Here is an 18,586-nt window from a genome sequence, read left to right on the forward strand (position 1 = left end):
TGTTACTCTGTGACAGATCTCCCCAGAGACACTCACTTGAAGCCGGGCACGTGCAGGCTGAGGATGAGGTAGTCATTATCTGAGCTGCCTGCTCCGCTGCGAACGTGGTCCCCTGCAACCTCCCATCCTGATCAACCACAGACAGGACGCACACACACACACACACGCACATACATGTTACACTTCACTGGTTCTGGATTACAGGTCTGTGCATAAATTATATGTTCTTCAAGTTACTTTATTAGCACATAGAGGTAGATTTTGTTTGCAGTAGAGTTCACATATGGGAAAAACACTTAGAGGCACACTCACACTGTGCCTCCGTACCGTGCCCGAGCACGTTTCACGGCTAAAGTCTAGTTCCTTTGACCAGTGTGAGTGCAAACGTACCGCGCCTAGGAGCGGTACGCTTGCCCGCCATGGCCCGTTGGGGAGACGTGGGCTTTTGTAAAGCACGTTTGCTTGAGTACGAGCACGAGGCCTACGGTGGTTCTAAGGTCATTTTCTGTGCGCCTGTCAGACATAGAAAGAAGATGGAGGGACCATGCGCGGACATTTAAAACAATGGCGGTGAAAGGTTCACGTTGGTGTGATGCGGAGGTGGAGTGTTTACTGCAGATTTGGTCGATGAAAAGATTCAAAAACAGTCGACAAGACGCACAAAAACTCCGAGGTCTACGGAAAGATCTGGAAACAAAGCCACGCATCGCCATGACGTCAATCAATGCGTGTGAGGTGTTACGGCGTGATGACGTATAGGCAGCAAGAAGCATTACACATAAAGTTTTTATTTCATTGTTATTATTAATTGTGCTCACCATTCATGTCGTCACATTTGGAGTTGCCCACATTGAAACAGGAAGTCTTCATGTTGGAGGGCAGCACGTTCCACCATTTATACTCGTAACCCAACACCGGCTCTGTGCCTGCAGGACACTCAGTGCACACTGGTACACACACACACACGCACACGCACACACACACACGCTTTATTTAGACACAACAATGGTATCTTCCTCCTCGGTAAAACTTTTTTCCACACGTGTCGTCTACATTTCATTTATTATTGATCTCATCTCATCTTCAGCTGCTTATCCGGGGTCGGGCCTCGGGGGCAGCAGCTTTAGCAGGGGACCCCAAACTTCCCTTTCCCGGGCCACATTAACCAGCTCTAACTGGGGGATCCTGAGGCGTTCCCAGGCCAGTGTGGAGATCTAATCTCTCCACCTAGTCCTGGGTCTTCCCCGAGGCCTCCTCCCAGCTGGACGTGCCTGGAACACCTCCCTAGGGAGGCGCCCAGGGTTCATCCTTACTAGATAGAGAAAACCCACGCAGACACGGGGAGAACATGCAAACTCCACACAGAAGGAACCCAGTCGGGATTCGAACCTGGAACCTTCCCGCTGTGAGGCGACAGTGCTTACCAACTGGTATTCAGGTGTTTGATATTGACCGAAAAATGCTCCGAGAAGTCTGGAAATTTGAAATGTGAAATGTGCAGGAACCCTGCGAGCAGGAGCAGGTTTTACCGTAGGTGCCGTCTGAGTGGGATCCAGGTGGGCAGGGCAGGCAGGTGGAGTCCTTGCTGTTGTAGTACCCGGGGTTGCAGGGAGGGCAGGGCTCTCTCTGTCCTGTCGGGGGCAGCTCCACGGACCCTGTGATGTTCTCCACGCAGATCTTTGGCTCCACCCAACGATACAACACCTGCGTCTGAAACCAGGAGAGCCACAGTTTTGCTCAAATATAGACAGATACAGAAACAATACCATCAACAACAGAGGGACGCGTCACTCTTACTCAGCACTTTCATGCATCAAAAACAGGCCAAGGTCGTGGACGAGTGCCAGGACGTTGACTTTGGATCGGATGACATGCAAAAATATTCCCTGAGCTATTCACCGAGTCCTCTTTCATCACATCGTGTGACGTCTCTGGTTTCTGTCGCACTGAGAGCGCCGCTGCGATCAATTTAGATATTAAAAAAGAGCGTTCGGGCAGTTTGCAGAAGGATAAACGCAAACAGAACGGTGTGTAACGGTAGGTGTGTGTGTCCTTCAGGGTGAGGACGTGTGTGTGTGTGTGTGTGTGTGTAATGTGAAACGTGCGGATGCCGCTGACCTTCCCTTCGTTGTCGCAGGCCGTGTGGATCTGGAAGTAATCCTTCTCGGAGCACGCCGGCCTCTCTTTGCACTTTGCCCATCCGTCATCTGAGAGGAGGAGGAGGAGGAGGAGGAGGAGGAGGAGGGGAAGGAGGAGGGGAAGGTGAAGGAGGAAGAGGAGGAGGAGGAGGAGAAGAAGGAGGAGGAGGAGGAAGGGGAGGTGAAGGAGAAGGAGGAGGAGGAGAGGGAGGAGGAGGAAAGGGAGGAGGAGAAGGAGGAGGAGAGGGAGGAGGAGGAGAGAGAGGAGGAGGAAAGGGAGGAGGAGAAGGAGGAGGAGAGGGAGGAGGAGGAGGAGGAGGAGAGGGAGGAGGAGAGGGAGAAGGAGGAGGAAGAGGAGGAGGAGGTGACGGAGAAGGAGTAGGAGAAGGAGGAGGAGAAGGTGGAGGAGAAGGAGGAGGTGGATAAGGAGGAGAAGAAGAAGGAGGATGAGAGGGAGGAGGAGGAGAGGGAGGAGAAAGAGGAGGAGGAGGAGGCGTGACGATGCAAAGAAAACAAAACGCCATATTCAGTAACTCTAATCTACTACTATTTTACTTTACGGAGGAAAATAAAGGTAAAGTTTGTGTGTGAACCTTTAATAACCAGATTTTATATAAAATGTAAAGACTTAAAATAACACTGTTACAGATAATAATACAGCCTAAATATCTTTTGCTTCGTTACGTACGTGAGTAGTGGTGTTGGGGGCACGTCGAGCAGGACGACGCCCCCTTTATGGAGAAGGTGTTGCTGGGACACGGCTGACAGGACGAGGAGCCGGGCGCCGAGCTGAACCAGCCGGGCCGGCACGGGAAACACTCCGATGTGTAGGCGACACCTGGACACAACGAGTTTATATCTCAGAAGTGAAGCGTTATAAGCTCCTGGACACCGTGTCGTGGGTTCGATGCTTTACCCTCTATCTGGATGTTCTTGAGCAGCACGGGTTTGACCATCTTCCCTCCCACCAGGATGCCCGTGGTTCTCCAGTACAGGATGTTCGTGCCGGACTTCAGACTCACCTGCAGACAAAAAGACGCTGAAACACACACAAACTAGCAAACCGGAACACACTCAGGGCGCACTCCCACTGTCCGTCCGTCCCGTGCCCCGTGCTTTAGGGTCCTTGTCCCCCCCTCCAGGCCCGTTTGTACTCACACTACCTGGGCCTCGGAGAATGCTTCTTGCTGCCTATACGTCATCACACCGTAACACGTCACACGCATTGATGACGTCATCGCGATGCGTGGCTTTGTTTACAAATCTTTCCGTAAACCTCGGAGTTTTTGTGCGTCTTGTCGACTGTTTTTGAATATTTTCATCTCATCTCATCTTCAGCCTCTTATCCGGGATTGGGTCGCAGGGGCAGCAGCTTTAGCAGGGGACCCCAAACTTCCCTTTCCCGGGCCACATTAACCAGCTCTAACTGGGGGATCCTGAGGCGTTCCCAGGCCAGTGTGGAGATCTAATCTCTCCACCTGGTCCTGGGTCTTCCCCGAGGCCTCCTCCCAGCTGGACGTGCCTGGAACACCTCCCTAGGGAGGCGCCCAGGGTTCATCCTTACCAGATGATCCTGAACCACCTCAACTGGCTCCTTTCAACGCAAAGGAGCAGCGGCTCTACTCCGAGTTCCTCACGGATGCTGAACTTCTCACCCTATCATTTTTTCATCGACCAAATCTGCAGTAAACACTCCACCTCCGCATCACACCAACGTGAACCTTTCACCGCCATTGTTTTAAATGTCCGCGCATGGTCCCTCCTTCTTTTTTCTATGTCCCAACAGGCGCACATAAAATGACCTCAGAACCGCCGTAGGCCTCGTGCTCGTACACGTGCGCACGCTCGTGCTCGTACATGTGCAAACGTGCTTTACAAAAGCCCACCTCTCCCAAACGTGGACGGCAAGCGTGCCGCACCTAGACGTGGTACGGTTGCACTCACACTGGTCAAACGAACTACACTTTACCCGTGGACCGTGCTCGGGCGCGGTACGGATGGACAGTGTGAGTGCGCCCTCAGAGTCGGACACTCACTGTGTGTGTGTCCCATTCTCCAGTGTTTGTGACTTTAATCCACTTCTGGTCGTCAGTCTGGGCCATTTCCTGACACTGCTCGTTCTGGACCTGCACACATGTCGATACGTTGTTATTATAGTTATTAAACATAAAAACTCATTTACAAACATCAGCTGCTGCTCTGACATGAACACTTCATGTCAGAGCAGCAGCTGTTGTTTGTAGATGAGCAAACGACGGCGTAAAAACTAAACTCTTTAGAATTTAAATAACTAAACCTGGGCAATTTATTATGAAGAGCTGAACCTGACGTTAACAAACACAAATACATAAACATTTTATTTATTTATTATTATATATTCTCTCTTTCATTGGTCAAATAATCAACTGATGATGATGGTTTTTTTTTTCTTTCTGTGTTTTGGAAAAATAATTAGAAAATGTTTTCTAAAAGTATTGAAAAATTTAATAAATTCATAAATCAATATGCCATTAAATGTATCAAAGATAATATTAAAATAAACGTTGGCATTAATAAAATGTGTGACATTAATTGGTATTCTTTTTTATTTGCTTTATTTACCTTTGAATTATTATTACTATTTAATTGCTTATTTAATTTTCCTTTTTATTTTAATTATTTGTTGTTATTACCTTTTAAATCAATTCATTTGTGTTTGCATTCATTCTTTGTTTAATAAAATGTATGCATTTAATTTTAATTCTATTTTTTTAATTTATAATTTAGATTTGCATTTATTCTTTCTTTATTAAAAATGTAATTATTTATTTTATGTATTTATTTTATTACTTTTTAAATTAATACATTTTTGCAGTTATTCTTTGTTGATTAAAACTGTATATATTTATTTTTATTTTTTATTTTATGTATTTATTTTTTTTTTTGAAAATAATTAATTTATGTTTGCATTTTTTCTCTATTTATTAAAAGTATATGTATTTATTTAACTTTTTATTTTATTTATTTATTAGGTTGAATTAATTATTAATGATAACAATATTAATAAGAATTTTTTAGATGTATTTCTTGATATATTTCTGTATTATTTTTACATTTTAATGCATTTCTCCATCAACATGTTCACAGATTAGAGTCCTACAGTTTCACACTGCTGCCAAACGTCCATCTGAACTAAGGTTCACTAAAGCAGATGTGGCTGCAGTGTTTACAGCCAGTTATGGAAACATGCGGGATGATATCTGCGGCGTTTACGCGTCATAATAAAACCGCATTTAACACGATTTATTGGTATAAATCAGAATATCTCGTCTTGTAGGAAGCAGTCAGAGTCGCTCACATAGAACTCAAAGAAGATGTTGTTGTCGGGGTACTGGTACGTGAAGGAGACGGAGCCCTGCTTCTCCAGACGGACGGCGTAAACCAAAGACACCGTACACTCGTCGCGGTTCGACTCCAGATACACACCCTGCGGCGTCCACGAGGAGCTGCAGCACGGACGAAACACACACTCAGCAAAACAGCAGAAAAAAACAACCTCACCAGTGATAAGTGAAGTGTTTTTGTGTGTGTGTGTGTGTGTGTCACCTGTTACACGCCTGAATGTCCTCTCCGTTCGGCCCGGGGTCCAAGAAGCTGGCCAGGCTGGTGAAGCCCGCGGGGATGGCGTCCCACTGGTCAAAACGGAGGCCACTGCCCAGCGAATAGGAGCCGGACGCACACGGCGTGCACTGCTGCGTGGTCATCTCTAAGAACTTCCCAGCCGGACAGGAGAACGCTGTGAGGCAGTGAGGGGGGAAAGAGGGTCATGTTGACATGTCAGCACACAGACACACACACACGCACACACACACACACGCGTGCGTACGTACAGCAGTCTGTTCCTCTGGTTGGAGGTGGGAGGTCAGAGCAGGAGTTCGGGTTGAGAGGGATGGCGACCCTCCATCGTGACCCCGTGCTGTCACACTCTGTGTACTGGTAGTAGTAGTCTGTCTGCAGAACACACACACACACACACACACACACACACACACACACACACACACACACACACACACACACACACACACACACACACACACACACACACACACACACACACACACACACACACACACACACACGCACAATTGTTAATAAGCACTTCCGGTTTATTTTTGTCATTCTTTTAATTAGCTTATTTATTAATTCATAATTTACTTTTCCCTACTTACTTTTTAAATAAATACATTTATGTTTGCATTATTCTTTTAAAGCTTATTTATTAATTGTATTAATTCATTAGTTACTTCCCTATTTACTTTCCCCTTTTTTTCATTTATTTTTATATTAATTGTTAAATGTATTTATATATTTTTGCATTTACTTTTGAATTTTTAACTAATATATGTATCTTTAAAATCTATGTACTGATTTATTTCTGTATTATTTCCTTTATACATTTCTCTGCATTTCTAGTGAATCACGGGGTCAAATTTGTGTCTCATTAAATCAGTCGTACACACAGAACTGTCGTAATTTGTTGTTTTGAACACATTTGATTTTTTTGGTAGTGGAAAAAATGCTCAATAAAAGTATTGATTGAAAAAAATAAATAATAAATACAAGATATATTGTTAAAAATGAATGTTGGCACCAACAAAATGGGACTTTTTATTATAATTTATCCACTTTCTGATGTAGTTTCCCCTCTTATTTATTTATTCCTTTTTTGATGTAGTTTTTGCTCTTATTTATTTATTCATTTATTCCTATTATTTGTTAAATGTACTTTTTAACTTTAAATCAATATATGTATTTTTAAAAATATATTTCTTCATTTATTTTATTTTTACACAGCTTCGTGTATTTCCAGTGTGTCTGTTTGTCTCATTAAATCAGCCGTGCACACACTACGGTCATAAACCCATCTGTGGACGTGTTGCTATGGCGACTGATGTTTGTAAAGTGTTGTTATCAGCTGGTTATGTTTTTAAAAAACACCCTGTTACATTACTTTTCTCCTCCCGATCATCTCCAATCACATGCGGCACTGGAAATAATTGTTCTGATTTCACATAGAAAACAAAAAAGACGGTTTCCAGGACGAAAGTGGCGGCTGACCCCGGTCACCACGGCAACCGACCGCTGGAACACTAATGGTCGATTAAGAGCAGCGGGTCATCCGTGCGGTCGCCTCTGTGACTTCTGCTGGCTGCAACATTATTCTCTTCATTTCAGCTGATTTGATTATTTTAGAGGAACGTTTTCGCCGAATCCACTTATAATGAGGTTGTTTTTAATCGCCATGGTAACAGAGAACAATCGACGCTGTGTTAAAAGTGCTTTTTGTTTTTATTTAATCATCTTTTAACGTATGAATCTGATACATTTGAGTTTACAGACACATTTACTTCCACCCTAAGCTGCTCTGAACATGTTTTCTTTCTCTATTATATTCTATGTTTTATTATTTAACATTTTATTCACTTTAAGGACTTTGTTTTAGAAAAATCAAGAATAATAAAGAATAAAACTCTAAATAAAATAAAATAAAACTGCACATTTTGGTCAAAACCATCTTAATCGTGTAACCAGTCAGACCAAAACATTATTTTTAAATAAATACCACTGACTAATATCTTTGTTTTCTTCATTTTTATGTATTTAAACTATAATTAGTACGATGCCAGTTCATCTCCTGGGCACTGCCAAGGTGCTGTTGAGCAAGGCACCGAACCCCCAACTGCTGGAGGTGCTGGTCACTGGCAGCCCCCTTGCATCTCATGCACACACACATGCACAGACAGGACCTATATACATGCAATCAATGGAGAGATGTTAGAGCGAGGGGGCTGCCAGTGGACCAGGGCCCCGAGCAGTTGGGGGTTCGGTGCCTTGCTCTGAGCACCTTGGCAGTGCCCAGGAGATGAACTGGCACCTCTCCAGCCACCAGTCCACACTCCATTTATGGTCCACACAGGGACTCGAACCGGCGACCCTACTGTTCCCAGCCGAGTCACCTAAGGACTGAGCTCCTACCGCCCAATTATCGCAGAACAAAGGCCGTAAAACAGCGAGGAGGGCTGGGTTTGTACTTTTGAGAGCACGCTCTGGCAGATCTCCGTCTCCTCCTCCCCAAAGCTGCTGTCAGGACAAATCATCAGAGCGTGGCTGCGGCGCCGCCCTGACGTCTGAGTAGCAGCTAATTAAACCCCCCAAAAAACAAACACAACCACAGAAGTGACCTGCAGGATGGTGTTGACGGTTTGCAGAGGCAGGATGTGTGCGGTGCAGATGCGTTTGAGCTCTTTCAAAATGTCTAATCAGCGCTCTGCAACAACACAAATGGCCTTTCATGCTGCACCCACCCTCCCTCCCTCGCCCAACGCACAAACAAACAAACAAACAAACAAACACACAAATTGCGGATCTCCATGTTCAACCACTTAACGTGTTGCATGGCGACCTGCGCTGTCCAAACAACAGGGCCGCTGCTAATGTGTTGACCGAGGGAGGGAAAGAGATGAAACTGGCTGATTTGTTTCGCCGGTCTCCCCGGTGACTAACGCTGGTTGTCATGGAGACTGATGAGAAGAAGCAGAAGAAGAGGAAGAGAGAGAGGGGATGAAATTCAACGCCATGACGAGCCGTCCTCGGAGTCGGGGGATTACAGGAGAGGAGGTTTGGGGATTTGGAAAGACAACAGGACAAACATGGACGTAATCTTTTTTGCTCTGCTGATGAAAAACTGATATTTTATAATAAATGTTTGACGCCTCTCTTAAAAACACGAAATTGTAGCCGTCACAGGACAAAACGGGTAAACTTTGACCACGTCCAACAGCCCGTAGAGTCACTTTACACTGTCACTCTCACATCACTGCTCACTGTTTACTGTGTTTGACATAAAAGCTCATGCGTTGTTTTGTTTATCCTGAACCTCACGAGTCCATTGTTCCTTCTGTTCATTTATTTATCTTTGTAAATATCTATATTCACTTCTCTTCTTTTCTAATTAGATTAATTATCGATGCCCAGGGGGGAGTTCAGAAGCTAAATATGAGATAAAGTCGTTAAAAGTAGCTGCAACATTAAAGTGTTGTGCACACATTAATGCATCCATGTTAATAATTCAATAATATAACATATATTATTCTGAATTGAGCCATTCTGCAAGAAAAAAGCATCATTTTTATGTATTTCTGTTTTAAATGGATTTTTTGTTCACCTACTTTTTTTTGTGTCCGTATGTTAATGAGGTGGGAGGTCCCATTTATCCATGCATTTATACATTAATTATTATTTTATATTATTATTATTATAACTAAATCACATAATTATGCATTTATTTGTTTATTTATTCCTGTATTTGTTTAGATATTTATTTTCACATGTATTTATGTATGCATTAATTTATGTATTCCTGTATTTATTTTATATATTTTTTTATTTATCCCTGTATTTATTTAGACATTTATTTATCATTTTATTTATTTAGACTTTTATTTATTATTTTATTTATTTAGACATTTGTTCATTCTTTTATTTATTTAGACATTTATTTATTATTTTATTTATTTAGACATTTATTTATTCTTTTATTTATTTAGACATTTATTTATTACTGTATTTATTTATATATTTATGTATCCCTGTATTTTTGTATATATTTATTTATATATCCCTGTATTTATTTATATAATCATGTATTTCTTAATTGTTTCTTGAATGCATTTATTGAATTATTCCTATATATATTTAAGCATGTATTCATGCATGCATTGATGTATTCCTGTATTTATTTAAACATGTATTCATGCATGTACTGATGTCTTCCTGTATTTATTTAAACATGTATTCATGCATGTATTGATGTATTCCTATATTTATTTAAACATGTATTCATGCATGTATTGATGTATTCCTGTATTTACTTAAACATGTATTCATGCATGTATTGATGTCTTCTTGTATTTACTTAAACATGTATTCATGCATGTATTAATGTATTCCTGTATTTATTTAAACATGTATTCATGCATGTACTGATGTATTCTTGTATTTATTTAAACATGTATTCATGCATGTACCGATGTATTCCTGTATTTATTTAAACATGTATTCATGCATGTATTGATGTCTTCTTGTATTTATTTAAACATGTATTCATGCATGCATTGATGTCTTCTTGTATTTATTTAAACATGTATTCATGCATGTACTGATGTATATATTGAGACTTCAGTCATATGTGTTCCTCCGCAGCCCTTTGGCTCTAATGTGCCTTTCTACCTCTGCATGCCCGTTTTCATGACTTTATCTGAGCATTAAAATATGTCTTAATTCCCAGATGAGAATAATAAATTAAATAAGAAGCATTGAGATCTAATCACGTCCTCTTAAAGCGACACTGGGTATTATTGAGCATCATGTAACAGGCGGACTCACCTCGTCGCACGGCCGCAGCAGGTCGGCGCACACGGAGGATGAGTGAGCGGTGATGAGGAGAACCATGCAGCGGGGGAACCAGGAGGCCCACACCGGCCGCCGCATCCTCAGCTCGGATCACACACAGCCGACCGTCCGCTGCCTGGAGCCGCAACCATGAACCGGGCCGAGCGGCGAGTGCTCATGTGGTGGGGGAGTCCCTGTCATTGATGCGCCTGTCCGTCCGTCTGTCCGTCCGTCTGTCTCACCCTCCTCCACACTGACGGAGGACAGATGAGACTTCCGCTCCTGGCTTTCAAACTAAAAGTCCTGTAAGAATAAGGGTTTTAAATAAAAGATAAGATGTGGCACCTTGTAATTAACTCTATTATTCTTTTATTTTTATGTCCCATTGTAATTATGACTATGATGGATTTTTAGCGTATTGTTATTATTTATTTTGCGATGTAAATCCTCTTTAATATTATTATTATTATTATTATTTATTAAAACTTCTCATAATTTTATTTTTTAATACTGCATCATTTTGTCCCTCTCTTTTATTATTATTATTATTATTATCAGATAATTATTATTTATCATAATTTCTCATAATTAATTTTTTAATTCTGCATCATTTTGTGATTTAAATCCTCTTTTATTATTATTATTATTATTATTATGATTTATTATACATTTTCATAACCTTATTTTTTATGTTTTAATTAACATACAATTTTTTTTGTTCTACATCCTTTTGCAATGTAAGTTCTCTTTTATTATTATTATTATTATTATTATTATTATTATTATTATTATTATATGATTCTTATTATTTATTATAATATCTCATAACTTTATTTTTTACTCTGCAGGTTTGAGAATAACAATAACAAATAAAGATGTTGCACAGTGTAATGTAGTATTTTATTATAATATGTTATGTCCTATTCAAATTATTACAATAATTGATTTTTAGCTTATTATTATTATTTACGATAATTTTCTTTTTTTTAATTTTCATTCTTCTATTTTTATTAATTCTGAATCCTTTTGCAGTGTAGGTTCTCGTTTTCTTTTATTATTATGATTATTATTAGTAGTAGTAGTAATATTATTTATCACTCCTTAGATTATTATTATTCATTATTATAATTTCTGTTTTAATTCACATAACCTTATTTTTTATTCCGCAGGTTTTAGAATAACAACATTAAATAAATGACAAGATGTGGCACAGTGTAATGTGGTTCTCTTATTATTTGTATTACATATTTTATGTCCTATTATAATTATAATAATTGTTGATTTATTTATTATTTATAAAACTTAAAGCATGTAAGAATAATAACAAAAATAAAGTGCACTGTATATAATAATAAGAAAAGCTAAAAAAATACAATATATGTTTATTTATAAGCTAATCATTTATACAGTATCATATCTTTCCCCATTGGTGTAAAACTAAATGCTGTCCTTAATAAAAGTGTGTTTTGCTGTCAACTAAAATCTGAGTCTATGCTTTTAGTTTGAAGGCGTCGCTTCCGGCCCCAGCCTGCTGAGTTCTGCCTTCACTCCTCTGCTTCAGCTAAAGCCTCATTCAGACAGTGACGCCATGAGTGGATGACACGTTATCTTGATTGACAGCTGGACCTGAGGCCTGCAGGCTGCTGAGCTCATTATAACTGTGCACCGACCAATGAGCAACAGCTTAACACAATAAAATAATTTAGTTTAGGTCCAAACAGGAGGATGATTTCTGCATTTTTGCTCTTTTATCTTTAAAAACAATCAATTCTTCTCTAAGTTAAACATGTAAGAGTGAACTCAGGACTCAAACTGGGTCCCTGTGTAGGAAAACGAGGATTTCTAATTAAAATATAAGACAAACAACAATAAAGTGATTTACACAAGACTAAAATATAAGTTTCTCTCTTTCTTTGGCTTCGATAAAGACGCACAAGACACCGAATCAACTGTGGGTCAGTGGGACGCAACTTGTGCTTTGTTTATTTATGTATATATTTATTTATGTGTGTATTTTGTTTCATGATTGTATGAAATAGACGCTAGACTCCATTAAGTGTTTGATAATTAAATCACACACTCAGCAGAGTTGACCTCACAGATGGTACACTGGCACACCTGCACCGTGCAAACAAACACACACACACGCACGCACACACGCACACACACACGCACGCACACACGCACACACACACACACACACACACGCACACATGCACACACACACACACACACACACACACAAGTCTACTTTCTGTTACCCATCACATGCACGTTAACTCTGACACATTGTGTTTATGACTTGTTGAACATTAAGAGGTCACATTATTGTTGTTGTTGTTTTACAGCATTTCTATTACTATATTTCTATGTGTGGCAGGTATCTCCTAGTCTACATGTTGAAATCTAAAATTCTGAAACAACTTTTGTCAGTTTTTAAGCAAATTTGGTCCAATATCTACCAATCTATCTTATAAACTGCAGATCACATTAGGTCAGGGGCCCTGACTCAGGAAATGTTGCTGAAAAATGATCACAAGTATAGACAAAAAAAACAAAAAAGTCCACAAAGAGACATTAAATTACTAGAGGGAGGCAAAACCACCACGAGGAGATGCTAAATGACTGGGAAATAGATGCAAAAGAGAATTAAAAATAGATGCAAACCACCACAAAAAGATTCAAAATGATTAAAAATAGATGCAAAACCATCACAAAAAGATGCTAAACCACCACAATTATAATTTATTTATTCATGCATTATTTATTATTATTATTATTGAGACTTAAGTAATTTATTTTGGTTGATTATTCATCATTTAACTGAATGTTTTTCTTTATTTTATATCTGTATTATTGTGGTTAAGGGGCTGTGAGGACCTTTAATTGTAAAAAGTGTAATAAAATAAAACCTATTTGAAAGCATGTGTAGTGTTTCGTGCAGTCACCTTCAGGGGGCAGCAGCTCTGCACCAAAACAAACAGGAACAAAAACAGGAAGTGACGTAGAGTGCGGAATCAAAACAGTTACAATGTGACAGCTCGGCTGCCTGTCATGATAAAGGCTTATGCAACGTTACTGCCACTGTCAGAGATAAACTGCACCATCTGACCGACGTGTGCGGGACTTTGTATCGGACTGTCGAGGCATGAATACCCGAGGAAAGTGCGCTTTTGTCCGCAGCAGCTCCGCGGCTCTCTACGGGCTCAGCATGACCATATATAGACCGGCCACAGAGCTCCCTCGCCGGTGAAATGTAAACTGTGACTCGCTGGAGGAGCCTGAAAGAAAAACAAAAACACAACAACCACGCTGTCTTCACCATGTCCTCTGAGCAGGTCATCGCCATCGTCATGGATGACAAAATCTACCAGGTGAATAAAAAGAAGCTGATCGAAAAGAGCGACTACTTCCGTGCGCTCTACAGCTCCGGGATGAAGGAGTCCACGGAGGACTCTGTGCAGCTGCAGGGGCTCAGCGTCCCCGGCCTGGAGCTGGTCCTGGAGTTCATCAACACCTCCAAGGTGCAGGTGGTCAACGAGACTCTGGAGGACCTGATTGAGACCGCCTCCTTCCTGCAGGTCACCTCCATCCTCAAGCTGCTCACCTCGGAGATCCGCCTGGACAACTGCGTGGAGCTGTACAGCCTCTCTGAAGTCTACGGGACTCACGACCTGCGCCATGCTTGCCTCAAATACATGAGCTGCTACTATCACCCCATGCTGAGGCGGCCGGAGTTCAGCAGCCTCCCCTCTGCTGTCAGAGGTCAAGTCAGGGAGATGCGCATGAAAGGCACCGCCACCCTGGTGGCCATAGGAGACTTCACCTGTCTCTCCCTGGACGTGCCGGATCAGGATGAACCCTGGAGCATGCTGAGGTATGGGGAGATGGAGCAGCGCTGGAAACCACTCGCAAACAACCTGCCTCCAGATATGATCAACGTCAGAGGGTATGGTTCAGCTGTCCTCGATAACTACCTGTTCATCGTGGGTGGATACAGGATGACCAGTCAGGAGATCTCTGCGGTGCACTGCTACAACCCCTGCAGGAACGAGTGGAACCAGGTGGCTCCGCTCAACCAGAAGAGGTAAAGACTTCATGTTTCCTCTCAATTATCTGTAGTCAATGGATCGATCACTGATCGGGCCTACCACACACAGGCCCCTTGCTGTAAAATTATCATAGAGAGATGCTAAATGACACAAAACGACCAAAAAGGACCACAAAGAGACATAAAATTATGCTTAATGATTGAAAATAGACAAAAAATGACCACAAAAAGATGCAAAATGACTAAAAACAGATGCAAAACCACCACAAAAAGATGCGAAATGTCTAGAAATAGATGCAAAATCACCACAAAAAGATGCAGATTGACCAAAAATAGATGCAAAACCACTGCAAAAAGATGCAAAAGGACTAAAAATAGATGCAAAACCACTGCAAAAAGATGCAAAATGACTAAAAACAGATGCAAAACCACCACAAAAAGATGCAAAATGACTTAAAATAGATGCAAAATGACTTAAAATAGACGCAAAACCACCACAAAAAGAAGCAAAATGACCAAAAATAGATGCAAAATCACCACAAAAAGATGCAAAATGACTAAAAATAGATGCAAAACCACCACAAAAAGATGCAAAATGACTAAAAATAGATGCAAAACCAGCACAAAAAGATGCAAAATGTCTTAAAATAGATGCAAAACCACCACAAAAGATGCAAAAATGACTAAAAAAAGAAGAAGAACAATTACAAAAACAAACAAAACAACCAAGAAGTGACGCAAAAGGACTACAAAACAACTAAAAGTAGACTCTTTAAATTTGTGTGTGTTTGTGCGCGCTACACTTACTGCGTCTTCTCCGTCAGGTCCAACTTCAAGCTGCTGGCGGTGCAGGGGAAGGTGTTCGCTGTCGGAGGCCAGAGTCTGGGCACCGTGGAGTGCTACAGCCCAGAACAGGACTGGTGGACCTGTGTGTCCTCCATGCCCGACCCACTGGCTGAGTTCTCTGCCTGTGAGTGCCAGGGGATGATCTACGTCATGGGGGGGTACACTGCCAGAGGTGGGTGTCCCTTCTTTATGCTTTATTTAAACGGTCAGCAATTGACTGATACTGAACATGTTTATTTTGCTATTTATTTTATTTGTCTTTATTTTTTTCAGTGTTCATTTAGAATGAGTTGACAGTTTAATACATTTTGTTTATGTATAATAGTTATTCTTTATTTAAGTTATTAATTTGGAAAGCAGCCTTCTGAGTACCTTTTACATATACACACACACACACACGCACACGCACACGCACACGCACACGCACACGCACACGCACACACACACACACACACACACACACACACACACACACACACACACACACACACACACACACACACACACACACACACACACACACACACACACACACACACACACCTTTGCTGCTACAGTAAACTGTATGTTATGTGATGATTGCAGTGAACATAAATGACGATTATTATTATTATTAATGACCTCATCATATATGTAAATATTCAGTAAATTCACCTGTTTCCATCTAATAATAATATAATAAAGTAATGTTTCACCTTCTCCTAACACAAACATGTATCCTCCCTGCTTTAGGACTTTTAAATCCTCCCTTCTTTCCTTTTTAATGACATTTTTTAAACTTTTGCAGCAATATTCATTTATTTTTATTCCCATTTTAGCTCCTTGGTGCATGTTTGTGCACAAGCAGCTCGTAACTAATTGCCTGTTGTGGGATTATTTCTATATTATAAACTGCTGTATATATGAACTAAATACAGTAAGTTATGTATACATACAGTATATAGGGGATAGGCATTGGTGGCTGCACTGGATGATAAAGTAGTTTTTTCTGCCCAAAAGCATATTTTGCTCACAGAATGGGGTTTAATAGGAGGATGAGGTTTGTTTTTGTTGGTGGATGTTCGTGTTTGTGGCGTGTCAGGATTAAAAAACAGCGTCCTCGTGCTTTCTGCACCTTCGCCGCTGCCACATGTTGATTTGAAAGAAACGGGTTCTTTGTTTTTGTGTCAGACAGGAACACGAGTGTCCTCCGTTACTGCCCCACCTCGGACACCTGGACGGTGTTTCGCTCCTGTCCGGCGCACATCCGCAAGCAGCAGATGCTGTCGGTGGAGGACACCATCTACCTGGTGGGCGGCTACACCCACGAGCTGGAGACGGGCCGGCGGCAGCGGCGCCCCAGCCAGACGGAGGACGTGCTGACGGTGCAGTCCTACAACGTCTCCACGGGGGAGTGGATCCAGCTGAAGGAGAACACGTCCAAGTCGGGCTTGAACCTGACGTGCACGCTGCACAACGACGGCATCTACATCATGAGCCGGGACGTCAGCCTGCCCACCAGCCTGGAGCACCGCGTCTTCCTCAAGTACAACGTCTTCTCTGACGCCTGGGAGGCCTTCAGGCGCTTCCCGGCTCTGGGTCAGAACATGCTGCTGTGTTCGCTTTACCTCCCCAACGTGCTGTGAATGAGACAGTGGCGCCCACGCGGCATTAAACTGGGCCAGTGTGCCGCTTGCTTGTTCTGGCATTAGTGGGAACAGTGTCCGGTTGCCAGGTTTGATGCCTCGTGATCTTTGTGCCTCAAAAAAAAACAACCAAAAAAACCCGCACTTCATTGTACATACTGCTGTGGATGCAAATACAGAAAGCTACAATGACGAGTATGAAAGTGATGAAGCGCCGCGGCCCCGTAGGTCATCGGCATCAGAGCAGCTCGCCCCAGTCTGTGCCTCTCATGCATTAACACTAAAGTCAGAGTGGACATCATCTCTGAGACATAACGATGTATAAGAGATGATAATGTGGAAAGCTTTAGAAGGTCGGGAGTTGCCAGGGTCGTTAAAGAGAAAGTATTTATTCTGCCGCAGCATCTAAAAGATTTGTAACGTGTTTCACGACTTGCAGCTGTTGTTTCCTCCCTGACTGACCTGATGCATCTTTGTTTGGACTGGGAAACAGGTTTTTTTTATACCGTGAAGCGGACTTCCTGTTCCGGCAACATCCAGTTGGTTGGAAGAGTCTTTTAGGATTCTGGAAACATCTACAGAAGATTTATTTATATAACGGATGATTTTCATTCGTCCAGGTCGTCGTTCTCCTCAAAGCAATTTCAGTCCAAAGCAACTGGACTTGGTTGTTTGTGTAGGAAGACGTTTCACCTCTCATCCAAGAGGCTTCATCAGTTCATGTACGCATCTGACCAGGCTGGGACTGGACCAGGACCAGGACCAGGACCAGGACCAGGATGGGACTGGTCCAACTAACTGACTCAATAGACTCAGTAGAGCACTAACGAAGTCGAAAAACCTACTTCCCACCAACGACTGTCACTCTAACGACGGTCGTTGGCACTTGGAGCACAAAGGGTTTCAGTGACATCATCGGCCTTGTGAGAGGTTAAATACCTGGATCTCACACCAGTTAGTTGGACCAGACCCGTCCTGGTCCTGGTCCTGGTCCTGGCCCAGCCTGGTCCTGGTCCTGGTCCTGGTCCAGTCCCAGCCTGGTCCTGGTCCTGGTCCAGTCCCAGCCTGGTCAGATGCGTACATGAACTGATGAAGCCTCTTGGATGAGAGGTGAAACGTCTTCCTAGACAAATAACCAAGTCCAGTTGCTTTGGACTGAAATTGCTTTGAGGATATATAACGGATGGTTAGCGCTGTCGAATGCAACATGGAAGGCACACTAACTGGGGTTACATAATGGCATGCTTTTAAATCTACGGGCCTCAATATTCCCAATGTTTACACTCCAAATATGGTATCGGTAAGTCTTTATCCATAATTCACTACAAACCTTAAGGTATCTCAGTCTTTCTGAACTGTACATAGCTGATGATCATGACGCGTGGCTTTGGTTTTACACTGCCAGTTTAACGGGAGCGTTATTGTTTGGTGTGATGAAAAGTGCGCTTAACGCGTTGAACGTACACTTGCACAGTCTTATTTTCCCGAGATGC

The 18,586-nt window shown here is 42.0% G+C and overlaps 2 protein-coding genes across 2 annotated transcripts in view; one reads left to right on the forward strand and one right to left on the reverse strand.

Annotated features, from left to right (window-relative positions):
• The window catches only part of LOC310962695 (endosome/lysosome-associated apoptosis and autophagy regulator family member 2-like), a gene marked incomplete at both ends in the record, with an annotated part of 31,611 nt that extends 20,941 nt beyond the window's left edge, over nucleotides 1-10,670 (reverse strand). The window contains 11 exons of the mRNA XM_083935229.1: nucleotides 37-127; nucleotides 819-947; nucleotides 1,530-1,710; nucleotides 2,119-2,207; nucleotides 2,827-2,976; nucleotides 3,055-3,160; nucleotides 4,175-4,264; nucleotides 5,476-5,623; nucleotides 5,724-5,913; nucleotides 6,008-6,128; nucleotides 10,566-10,670. Of these exons, the coding sequence (XP_083791355.1) occupies nucleotides 37-127; nucleotides 819-947; nucleotides 1,530-1,710; nucleotides 2,119-2,207; nucleotides 2,827-2,976; nucleotides 3,055-3,160; nucleotides 4,175-4,264; nucleotides 5,476-5,623; nucleotides 5,724-5,913; nucleotides 6,008-6,128; nucleotides 10,566-10,670 (1,400 nt within the window). The remainder of the gene's footprint in view (nucleotides 1-36; nucleotides 128-818; nucleotides 948-1,529; nucleotides 1,711-2,118; nucleotides 2,208-2,826; nucleotides 2,977-3,054; nucleotides 3,161-4,174; nucleotides 4,265-5,475; nucleotides 5,624-5,723; nucleotides 5,914-6,007; nucleotides 6,129-10,565) is intronic.
• A 2,947-nt stretch (nucleotides 10,671-13,617) lies between these two features.
• klhl42 (kelch-like family, member 42) lies at nucleotides 13,618-17,093 on the forward strand (the record flags this gene model as incomplete). Its single annotated transcript, XM_083935303.1, has 3 exons — nucleotides 13,618-14,658; nucleotides 15,447-15,640; nucleotides 16,639-17,093. The coding sequence occupies exons 1-3, from the start codon at nucleotides 13,895-13,897 to the stop codon at nucleotides 17,091-17,093; spliced, it is 1,413 nt and encodes a 470-aa protein (XP_083791429.1). The 5' UTR covers nucleotides 13,618-13,894.
• Between the last annotated feature and the right edge of the window lie 1,493 nt (nucleotides 17,094-18,586).

This window comes from Echiichthys vipera (genome assembly GCF_963691815.1).
Source record: "Echiichthys vipera genome assembly, chromosome: 20".
NCBI classification, from domain to species: Eukaryota; Metazoa; Chordata; class Actinopteri; order Perciformes; family Trachinidae; genus Echiichthys; species Echiichthys vipera.